At 39.8% G+C, this 12,160-nt stretch overlaps 1 protein-coding gene and 1 non-coding gene across 2 annotated transcripts; one reads left to right on the forward strand and one right to left on the reverse strand.

Moving 5' to 3' along the window:
• Nucleotides 1-9,803: 9,803 nt before the first annotated feature.
• Nucleotides 9,804-11,905, forward strand: LOC133832979 (uncharacterized). Its single transcript, XM_062263247.1, has 4 exons — nucleotides 9,804-9,936; nucleotides 10,057-10,338; nucleotides 10,471-11,628; nucleotides 11,694-11,905. The coding sequence occupies exons 1-4, from the start codon at nucleotides 9,804-9,806 to the stop codon at nucleotides 11,903-11,905; spliced, it is 1,785 nt and encodes a 594-aa protein (XP_062119231.1).
• LOC133833521 (small nucleolar RNA R71) lies at nucleotides 10,300-10,405 on the reverse strand. The gene has a single exon (XR_009892897.1). It is a non-coding gene; the product is annotated as a small nucleolar RNA R71 (small nucleolar RNA).
• Nucleotides 11,906-12,160: the final 255 nt, after the last annotated feature.

Here is a 12,160-nt window from a genome sequence, read left to right on the forward strand (position 1 = left end):
CCAATTGCCCATCAAAAAGTGATCAAATATGTCAAAATCGCGTCTCTAGCGCTGTAGCGCTACTTCTTGGGCGTTGTAGCGCTACTTCTGGAGCGCTGTAGCGCTATTAACAGTGGAAAAATACCTCAAAATCTGGTGCACTAGCACTGTAGCGCTCTTATTATGGCGCTGTAGCGCTAAAGTCAGAATCGACAAAACTCGGTTCGAACAGCCTGCAGCGTCAGCTCATAGTATTTTGATCATAACTCCTTTGATATAACTCTGAATTGAATGATTCAAGAAGCTATGGAAAGATAAGAGAAATATATACAACTTCTATTTCTAGAGGTATTTCCAGAAAGGGAATAAATCATGGTCAAAAGGCGGCTTGAAGTCTCAGACTTGCGTTATAGAGCATAAATGACGTGTGTTAAGCATCTTCAATGTATTATTTTTCACACATAATGTCTTGAAACTCCACAATCAACACAAAATCCATCGCATTTATCATATTTAACATGTTTCTTCTCATTTCACTCCATATTATGTAATTGACCATTAAAACCTGAAACAAAAAGAAAACAAGCATAAATCTGCACTAAACAATCCTAAATAACTAAAAACACAGCCTAAAACGATCTCTAAAACAAACCTAAAATGAACCTAACAGCTGCCTCTTCCGAAGATGGGGGAATTACGTGGTCGCCGAGCATGAGCTCGGGGGAGAGTTCCAGTTAGGTTCCTCGTTACTTGTCCTTTTATTCCTTGACTGTCTTCATTATGCTAACTTTTGTGTCTTAAAATTTCTTATAATGTGGTGATTGTGCAAGTACTATGGATTCTGATCTCGAGACCGTGCTCGCCAGGGGTGAGGAGGCTAAGAAGAGCAAGTGCCTTAGGGCCTCACAAAAGTCTGATCGGCCTACTAAGGTCTCTAAAAGGACCGAGAAGACTCCTCCTCCCCCAACTCCCATTGTTGTGATCCCGGCTACGGATCTTACCTCCCAAGTTGACGCTTCCACCACAGATGCTCCTCCTCCGCCTCTTGCCGTCAAGATCCTCCCCAAGCTTGGCCCTCTTCCAAAGAAACCAACATCCAAAGGGCGTCTGTTTTCGATTTCTACTCATGTTGATGAGTATGTCGTCGACAATGCTGCCGAGACTCATGGGGCTACACTTGGCTCGGACATCTTATCTTGGGTAGGCCAGAGCATTAGCAGCTTTGAGGCTCCCCAATGGAAGATTTTGAACAATGCTCGGGAATGAAACACCCTTTTTGACAAGAGTGTCGAGCTTGCTGCTGCGGTAACTTCTCTCACCTTATTATTCGTTGATGTTGTGCTTAGTGTTTGTTCTAACTTGATTTGTTTGTGTGTCAGTCTCTTATGGAATTTGCTCAAGTCAATTACAATCTGAACAACGAGGTCCACTCAAGCATGTCATATGCTCAAGAGGTGAAGGATCTCCAGCTCAAGCTCGCATATGAGTTTAAGGCCGCAAAATCAAAACTGGAGGCTGAGGCCGAGCAAATGAAGTTCAAGATAGCAGAGCTCGAGAAGTTGAATGCCAGGCTGGAGGAGCTTGAGAAGATCAATGCTAAGCTTGAGGAGGAGAAAAAGGCCACCTTCGAGATAATGGAGGGCGAAAAGGCTCGTCTTCTTGAAGATTTCAAGGAGAGGAAGGACCGAGCAGTTGACCTGACCATGTACAGGATCTGGGCCAGCAATGTTGATCTCGATACCAGCTTCCTAGGCTCTTTTGAGGAGGAGCTTGTGGCCAAATGTCAAGCTTGGCTTGAAGCGGAGGAGGCTGCTCGGGAGGATGCAGAAAAGGCCAAGGAGGATGCTGAGAAGGCTAAGGAGGATGCTCAGAAGGCTAAGGGGGGCGCTCCTTCCTCCAGAATCTCGATCCTGGGCTGTGTCCCTTTGATACTTTTTGTAATAGTTTTTATTTCTTGCTTTTTATGCCCTTGGGGCTAAGACAATTTATAGCTCGTAAAATAGCTGCTTTCTTATGATATTTACAATACCATATTTGACTTTACTTTAATATTTTTGCTTTACATCTCTTTTATCGAAATATTTTAAGCAATTTGTATTAAAAGTTTGTCCTTATGTCTGTTTATTCATACAAACACGCGGTGGATTTTAGCTCGAGTTTCTACACATTTTCGCATAGTTTGCTCGATATATCCGTGTCCGATCTCGTTATTCGTCAAGATTAGAACTTACTTTTTCCATGCACTCGAAAGTACTTATATGGCATGCAAGATGGGTAGTTTAGTTATATCCTTCTTTTCTAGTTACTTTTCCTCGTCCTCGGGTAGATCCCCAAAGTTATGAGGTCGAAACTATCTTTTTGCAAGGTATTCCAGCCTCAATCTCGACTTAACTTGAAGTGGGTTTATTTATATCCCACCTGCGTCGATCAATTTTAGCTGGTTTGTTCCAAACCTATTTAGGTCATGTTCTTGGTTCGTAATCCATACACATATATTTTTGATCTAGTTATATCTAGATCGTATTGGTTTGAACATCCAGTTGTATCCGGACACTTTTTTAATATTTTGGTTATGCCCAAATTATATTGGCCTGCATTTGGTTACATCCAATCACTTTTACTTTTAATATCAAAATTATTAAAGCTCGCGCATTCGGTTATACCCAAACACTTTGCTTTTAACAATCTGGTTATTTTAGCTCACGCATTTGGTTACATCCAAGCACTTTACTTTTAATAATCTGGTTATGTTATGTCCAAATTATTTTGGCTCGCGCATTTGGTTATATCCAAACACTTTGTTATTTTCGTGTATGCTATTTTTTATTTTTTCAAGCTTACGGTATATATACCACTAATGCCCCGTTAATATCCTATGGGTGTGACCATAGGTTATTATATCAAGAGAGTTTGCAAAAAATACAGCATATTGAAATGAAAATGAACTTTATTCAGAATTGAACAATTTATCAATCAGAAGCTTAGTAAAGATAAACAAGCATGGTTACATGTGACATCATTCCTACACTATTGATAGTAAGGTCGTAGATGTTCGTCATTCCATGCTCGTGGTACTAATTCCCCTTTTAATCTTGCCAATTTGTATACGCCAGGTCGAATAACTGATTCGATTTGATAAGGCCCTTCCCAATTAGGCCCGAGCACGCCAGCGGCTGGGTCCCGCGTGGCTAGGAACACACGCCTCAACACCAAGTCTCCCAATCTGAATTTCCTGTCTCGAACCTTTTTATTAAAATATCGAGTAGCTCGCTGCTGATATGCTGCATTTTTTAGCTGAGCCTCATCCCGTCTTTCTTCAATTAGCTCCAGACTTACTTCGAGCTGGGATTGGTTCGAGGTTTGGTCAAAAGCATGGCTAAGAATAGTGGGTACATCGACCTCGATTGGTAGCATAGCCTCGCATCCATATGCTAGAGAAAAGGGGGTATGTCCTGTTGAAGTGTGAGTTGTGGTCCGATATCCCCACAAAACTTGTGGTAACTCCTCGGTCCACTTTCCCTTAGCTTCTTCCAATTTCTTCTTCATAGAACTCTTCAGGGTTTTATTCACAACTTCGACTTGGCCATTCGCTTGGGGATGAGCCATAGAGGAAAAACTCTTTATTATCCCATTTTTCTCACAAAAATTGGTGAATAGTTCACTATCGAACTGAGTACCGTTATCCGATACTATCTTCCTTGGCATTCCATATCAGCAGATTATATTTTTTACCACAAAGTCTAAAATTTCTTTGAGGTAATTGTTGCCAGAGGTTCGGCCTCGGTCCACTTCATAAAATATTCTACCGTGACTACTGCGTACTTAACTCTGCCTTTGCCAGTTGGCAATGAGCCTATGAGGTCAATTCCCCAGACCGCAAATGGCGATGAGGAGGTCATCATAGTTAGCTCGGAAGGTGGAGCTCGTGGGATTGTAGCGAATCATTGACACTTGTCGCATTTCTTGACGTAATTAAATGAGTCTGCTTTGATAATGGGCCAGAAGTATCCTTGGCGTATAATTTTCTTTGATAAGCTATGCCCCCTAGTGTGGTCCCCACAGAATCCCTCATGTATCTCTTCTAGGATCTTTCTGGCCTCGGGTGGAGTCACACATTGGAGTAATGGCACAGAGTATCCTCTCTGATATAGCCTTCCTTCCACAATAGTGTATCTGGGGATCTGATACATCAGTTTTCGAGCCTTGTTCCGTTCTGCTGGGAGAATGCTGGTTTCAAGGTACTCAACTATTGAGGTCAAGCAGGTTGACTCGGAGTTGATGATGCAGAAATCTTCCTGTTCTGGCTCGCTAATACTAGGTGTCGACAGATGCTCGGACAACATTTAGCTCGTCGACCTCGGTGGATGTGGCGAGCCTGGCTAGGGCGTCCACATTCAAATTTTGTTCTCGGGGAACCCGCTCTATTGTGTAGAACTTTTAATGTTCGAGTGTTGTTTTTGCTTATTCTAAATATGCAGCCATTTTTGTTCCGCGAGCCTGGTATTTCCCTAAAATTTGGTTGACCACCAACTGCGAGTCACTATAGCAGTGTATCTCTTTAGCCTTGAGTTCTTTGGCTATTCAAAGTCCTGCCAATAGAGCTTCATATTCACCCTCGTTGTTAGATACTTCGAAGTCAAATCTCAAGGCGGAGTGAAATCGGCTTCCAGTTGGAGTGATCAATATGATTCCTGCCCCCGATCCATTTTCGTTGGAAGACCCATCAATATAAAGTTTCCATAGCTCGCGAGCTGGGGTTATAACTTCGTCGCCACTCATTCTAGTACATTCTACTATGAAGTCTGCCAGGGTGTGTCATCTTATGCTCGTCCTCGGGTGATAAGTGATCTCGAATAGTCCGAGCTCAATATCCCATTTTAATAATTAGCCCGAGGCTTCTAGCTTTGATAAGACTTGTTGTGGTGGTTGGTTAGTCAACACATGGATGGGGTGTGCTTGAATATAAGGTCAGAGCTTTCGAGATGAGTGAATTAGGCTGAGAGCCAATTTCTCCATTAAGGGGTATCTCGATTCTTCCCCTAGTAACCTTTTGCTGACATAGTATACTGGCTTTTGTACCTTCTGGTTTTCTCGGACGAGTATGACGCTGATGGCGTGCTCAGTTGTAGCGAGATATAGGTACAAAATTTCTCCTGTGATAGGTTTCAACAAGATAAGAGGCTCCGCGAGGTGCTTCTTGAGCTCCTGAAATGCTAGCTTGCATTCCTCTGTCCACTTGACTTTTTTTTTGCCCCCTCTCAACAGGTTGAAAAATGGAAGGCAGCGGTCCTTAGATTTCGAGATAAACCTACTTAACACCGCCATCCGTCCAGTCAAACTCTGGACATCTTTATGCTTCTGAGGTGAGGGCATGTCAATTAACGCTTGGATCTTGTCAAGATTTGCCTCTATTCCCCGTGTGTTCATAATGAAACCCAAGAACTTCCCCAAAGATACTCCAAAAGAGCATTTTTAGCGGTTGAGTTTCATGTTGTACATTCGTAGCACGGCAAAGCATTCTTCAAGGTCGTCCACATGGTTATTGCTATGTTTAGATTTGACCAACATATCATCAACATAAACTTCAATGCTATTATTTATATCTGTTCAGAGAACATCATGTTTACGAGCCATTGGTACGTGGCTCCGGCATTCTTGAGCCCGAAAGGCATGACATTGTTGTCTGCATTCATTGTTTGTATGTCTGATATCTCTATGGAATCTATAGTACTTGTTGGAGTCTCTTTTCGCTTTTTGATTTCTCATGAGGTCAGGCCGTCTGAAAGGGACCTGGTTCCCATTAGCCAGATGGATATTTTCCCGAGACTCATTGAGCTCGGTATACACCTTGTATACAGAGAAATATCTTTCCCCTTTCTTCTTTTTTCCCCCTTCTGCCTTGGGATTATTCCCTTCATTCTTCTTTCTTTTAGAAGGGTTGTCCCCAGGGGGTTTTAAGGTCGTAGGATCCGTCGAGGTCGAGGCAGAGTTTATGTTTATTGTTGTAGTTATGGGCTGAGAGGTCATATTCAATGTTGACCTCGCCTCTTCTACATTAACAAACCTTTGAGCTCGTTGATAACTCTACAAAATAGAGTTATTTTACCACTTTTTATATGCTAATTGTTGCTTAATTCTTGAGTTTTTAATTGATTTGTTAAGTTTTTAAGTAATTTTGAATTTATTAGTCTTATCATGATTTTATATACTTTTGTGTGTTTTTATAGTTATTTTGTTGTAGTTTAATTATTTAAATTATTGTGTTTAATTAGAAGTAAAAAATATGTGTTTTCTTGGAACTAAATGTTAAATTAAATTAAGTTATAATTAATATTTTCAAAGAATTAAATTGATTTATTTTATAGTTGAAAATATTTTATTATGATTTATTTTGTAGGAAATTTATGGTAATTTTTGGGCTTTGAAAAGTGAGGAAAAGAAGAAAGAAAAGTGGTATTTTTGAAATCAAACCCAAGCCTCCAGCCATGCCTCCCTGCCTTCCTTCAGCTCCAGCCGCCTGGGCCAGCCATCCACAAGTCACCTAGCTCATTCTGCCCGTGTCCCTACACCACCGAAGCTCCCAGGCTTGAAGACACCCAACGACTTCAGCTTTCTCTCCAGGCCCCTGCCTCGTGAAGCCTTCTTCAACTGCTCCACCAGCCCACCGTGGGCCTGCCAACCACCTGGCCCAATCCGAACTGCCCAGCAAGCTTCCCTGCCAACCGCCCCAGCTCCCCTAGCCTGCCCACAGCTGCATTTTCCCATTTTGTTGAGCCCAACAAAAGCAACATTGTCCCCTTGTCCCTATACCCAAAAATGCCAACTTTTTACCCAATTTTTCCACATATTTCACCACAAACAGTATCATTACACCCTATAATTTACCCCTATTTGCCACATTATTATTAATTTAATTAATTTAAATTGATTATTTTAATACATTTTTTTGGCTATAAATAAGGGAGTTTAGGGCATATTTTGGGGGAGGTTACCATACCACAAGTTCTACACTTTCAAAAACCTCTCAAATTAATCTTTTTCTTCTTTTTGGTCATTTTTCCTATGAGTTTTTAGAAGAAAAATTTGGGGGTTCATCCTCCAAATTTTCCTATTTATGTTTGTAATTTTTTTGTTTGTATTTTCTATTCTAGTTATGAGTTTCTAATCTTTTCAAGATTATTAAGGTGATGATGAAACAATATGTAACTAGATAGTGTTTATTTTGTATGTTGATTTCCCATTTTGTGCAATAAAGTTTATGGATTTTCTCATTCAAATATCTTCTTTCATCTTAAATATCATGTATTTTGGATTGTTAGCACATATTTACACTTTGTTCTTCATTAGTGCAAAAACATAATATTCTTTGTGTAAGATGTGTCATTAAATTGTACACATCCAATGCTTAGAACAAAAATATTATGTTTTTCCTTATAAATAATATTCATTGATTTATTTGTTATTTCATTAGATTGATTTACACTAAATGCTTTGAAATTATAATTTTAAAAGTGAAGATAAATCCTATATTTTTATAAAACTTGTGCTCAAATAGAATATCTAATTTTAATAAGTGATGGTTTGATTAATTTCTACTATTACTAAAATATGGAAATCAATGTACGTATAAATATTATTGAACTTATATTTTGTGGATTCTATTATCTTAATAATCCTTCTTTTACTATCTTGATTTCTACTTTTAATTTAGTTATATATATATTGTATTTAATATCTTTATTATTATCTTTTATTTTATTTTATTGTCACAAAAATCTCATTAATCTTTAGAGCTAGGTTATAATTTATTAATTTTGGTTTAAAATAGTTTTCTTTTCGATTTTAGACAACTCCTTTGGGTTTGACATCCTGGCTTACGCGATCACTATTCTATATGAACGATTCGTGCGCTTGCAATTTATAAATATTTAAAACATACCCGTTATGGGTCCATCACTCGTCGATTGAACTCAGTTAGGGACCTTACGGGCTTCCTCTGCATATCCTCCCAGAGAGGACTTCTAGGCATTACTCCTGCTCGGACAACCATTAAATGGCCACTGTCGTCGACGTCAAGAGCTCGGGCAACTTCCAAATTAAACCTCGTGAGGTAACTTTTCAGTGATTCATTCGGCTGTTGTCGAACATTGGTCAAGGCAGACGCCTTGGGCCTAATGTTGACCATGGCCTTGAACTGTTTCTTGAAATCTCTTGATAATTGATCCCAAGAAGCAATCGAATGTGTCTTATACTGTTAGGACTAGTTTTGGTATGTTTTTATGGCGTGTTTTAAGAGGCAATTTTAATCTTTTATTTGGTTTTGTGCGATATTATGCCGGTGTTTATTGTGTTTTCAGGATTAAGTGTGGTTATGAAGGAAATAGTTTGAAATTGAAGGAAAAGAGCTTAATTCTGGAAGAAACGGTGTTAAACGGGCTAAGGAATGGAAGCTAGTGAAACCGGAGGTCAAATTGAAGATTTGGTGAAAAAATAGAATTTGAGCCGCAACTCTATGGTGCAGCGCCGCGGCCCTAACAGTTACAGAGAAGGCAAAAATTAATTTGTCATTTGAGCCGCAACTCTATCAATTTGGGCCGCGGCGCTACAAGGAGTCAGAGAGGAATCCTGGATCGCCAATTGCATTAGAGCCGCGGCGCCAGTCCGTACGGAACCCGAAGTTAGGGCATTTTTCAAGGGAAATTTTGTCCTTTCGTACATAATTAATTAGGGATTATAAAGGCTTTCTTAATGACGTTTTTAAGTGGAGATTAACCCTAGGAGACGAAAAAAGGCACATTAGAGAGGATTGCAAGCGGAATCGAAGAATTCATCACAGTTTTCTTCTTTTCTACTTTGAATTTCTGTATTTTGGATGCCTTTTATTTCTTCTATGGTTATTATGGATTTGATCATGAACTAAACTAATTTTCTAGGGTGTTAATGGATTCTCCTGAACCTTTATTTTAAACTAATGCAAGTTTTATGATTTCAATTTTATCTTGTGATTTATTCAATTCGAACCTAATGCTTATGAATGATTGATCATCATTAACATGAAATATATGATTTTGATTCGAAATCTGAAAAGTGAGAATTGAATATGCTGTAATTGAATAAACATAGATTTCATATTAGGACGAGAGTACTTGTGTGATCTGTGTAGTTTTAGGGTTGTTAATCTTAATGCCTATCTTATGTTTATTTATCACAGAGATGTAGAAAATTGCATAAGATTGAGACTTATATATCCTAGTACGAATATAAGTTATTATTGTTGACCTGCTATCACAAGAGAGAAATTGAATAGTAAGATTTGTGTTAAGGAGAATTAAAGAGGATGGTTGATGAAATTAATTGCCCTAGTTTTTAATCCATTGAATTTTCTTAACGTTATTTATTTTCAGTTCTTGAAGTTAATTTTAGATTTTTGTTTTACAATTTTAGTTAATTTTTGTGACTTAATTATCGTAAGCCAATTAGAAATAGGAACTAAGTTTTGGTACTTAGTATACAGTCCTCGTGGGAACGATCTTACTTACTCATTATTACTTGTTACGATTACGTGCACTTGCGTATCGAATTTACACAACAAGTTTTTGGCGCCGTTGCCGGGGACTGTTTTTACTAATATCAAGAAATTAATTATTTTTCTAATTTGGTTGCCTTTCTTTCTTACCATTCTCATTCTGGTTTTCTGTTGCAATCTGTGATTTCAGGTACTCATATAGTTTATGCGACGAAAAGGGTCTGAGTCAAGGGTGCCTGTTGATCCGGAAATTGAGAAAACCTGTAGAAGAAATCGGAAACAGAAAAGGGTAGAAAAAATGGCTCAGAACAGAGGTAACAGAGGGGTTGACAACATTGCCCATGGTAACGATGAGAATAGAAATGCTGGGATTGCAGTGGGTAATGTTGGAGGAATAGGAGTTGCACCAGTTCAGCAACCAATGCAAAGATGTTTGAGGGACTATGCGCTACCTCCTGTAACGGGGGCATAGTCGTGCACTAGACCTCCAACGGTTGAGGCTAATAATTTTGAAATGAAGCCTGCTATTTTGCAAATGGTACAATCATCAGTTCAGTTTGGGGGATTGCCAACGGAAGACCCAAACTTACATCTGGCTAATTTCCTAGAGCTCTGCGCCACATTCAAGATGAACGAAGTGACAAATGATGCAGTGAGATTGAGACTTTTCCCGTTTTCACTGAGGGACCGAGCAAAGAGTTGGCTTATTTCTCTGGAAGCCAATTCTATAACAACATGGGAAGAGCTAACTCAAAACAATTTAGCGAAATTTTTCCCACCATCGCTGTCTGCAAGGTATAGAGGTGAAATCAACAATTTTCACCAAAAAGATGGTGAATCGTTGTATGATGCGTGGGAGAGGTTTAAGGAGCTGTTGAGAAAATGTCCCCATCATGTAATTGAAAAATGGATGTTAGTCCATATTTTTTACAATGGTTTGTGTGGTACTACTCGCACAATCATAGATGCAGCGTCTGGAGGAGCGTTCATGAGTAAGAGCGCTAATGAAGCCTATGATCTGTTAGAGGAAATGGCCATGAATAACTATCAATGGCCATCAGAAAGAGAAACCAATAAGAAGGTGGCTGGAGTGCATGAATTGGATGCCATTTCAATGTTTTCCTCTCAAGTGGCAACATTAACTAAACAGTTACAGCAGAATAACATTCATGCTCAGGCTCCCGTGATGCAAATGCAGATTATTTGTGAGTTATGTGGGGGGCCTCATTTATTTGAACAATGCACAAATAGGGATTTTAACAATATGCCTATCGAGCAAGTGCAAGCAATAGGGAACTTCCCAAGGCCTTCCAACAACCCATATTCCATGAGTTACAATCCAGGGTGGCGGAATCACCCAAACTTTTCGTGGACAACTGGGCAGGGCAGTCAGCAACAGTTTCAACAGAATCAACCACAGTATCCTCGACCTCCTCCTGGGTTTTATCAGAAGCAACCAGTAAGACCTGCACAGCAACAGATGCAAGCAAAGCAAGACGGTCAGGCTGATGTGTTAACTCAATTTATGACTGAAACGAGATCATCAATTCGGAGCTTGGAAACTCAGATTGGACAGTTGGCTACACTTATGGCAAACCAAGCTCAAGGGAACTTGCCAGGCACTACTAAGGTGAATCCAAAGGGGAATCCTAACAAACAGTGTCAGGCGATTACTTTGAGGAGTGGAACAGTATATGAGGGAACAAGTGTGGAAAAGAGAATCGAGCAGAAGCAAGATCAACAGGCACCCAATGTTGAGGACAAGAAGACTTGTGAAGAGAAGGTTAAAGAGATTCCACCAGCAAGAGAAGTGGTACCTCTGGTGTCTATAGATCATCACAGAAAAATTCCATATCCACAGAGACTCCAAAAGAACCGTCTTGACAAGAAGTTTGCAAAGTTCTTAGAGGTATTCAAGAGGCTACATATCAACATACCCTTCGCAGAAGCATTAGAACAGATGCCCAGTTACGTAAAATTTATGAAAGATATTTTATCAAAGAAGAGAAAGATAGAGGATTACGAAATTGTGGCCTTGACCGAAGAGTGCAGTGCTATTTTGCAAAGGAAGCTTCCACAGAAGTTGAGAGATCCTGGAAGTTTCACAATCCCATGCACAATTGGTACTTTGAGTGTAAACATGCACTATGTGATTTGGGAGCTAGCATAAATCTCATGCCTCTATCAGTATTCAAAAGACTTGGTTTGGGTGAGGCAAAGCCAACAACTGTTACACTACAGTTGGCCGATAGATCACTGGCTCATCCGAGGGGGAATATTGAAGATGTGCTAGTGAAGGTCGACAAATTCATTTTCCCTGCAGATTTTATTGTGCTGGACATGGAGGAGGATGCAAATGTCCCAATTATTCTTAGGCGACCGTTCCTAGCAACAGGATAAGCTCTCATAGATGTGAAAAAGGGAGAGCTGAAACTCAGAGTCGAGGAGGACGAGGTGGTGTTTAGTGTCTTCAAGGCAATGACGTATCCGATGGCCAGTGACAGTTGCTACAGTGTGGATGTGATAGATAAAGCAGTTTTGGAAAGACGGGTCAGTAGTAATGCTTTAGAGGCAGTGTTGACTGGTGGGGAGGAAGATGAAGAAGATGAAGAGATGAAAGGATATGTAAAGTGGATTAACTCTTACCACCCGTAT

The sequence above is a fragment of the Humulus lupulus genome, chromosome 4 (genome assembly GCF_963169125.1).
Source record: "Humulus lupulus chromosome 4, drHumLupu1.1, whole genome shotgun sequence".
Taxonomy (NCBI): domain Eukaryota; kingdom Viridiplantae; phylum Streptophyta; class Magnoliopsida; order Rosales; family Cannabaceae; genus Humulus; species Humulus lupulus.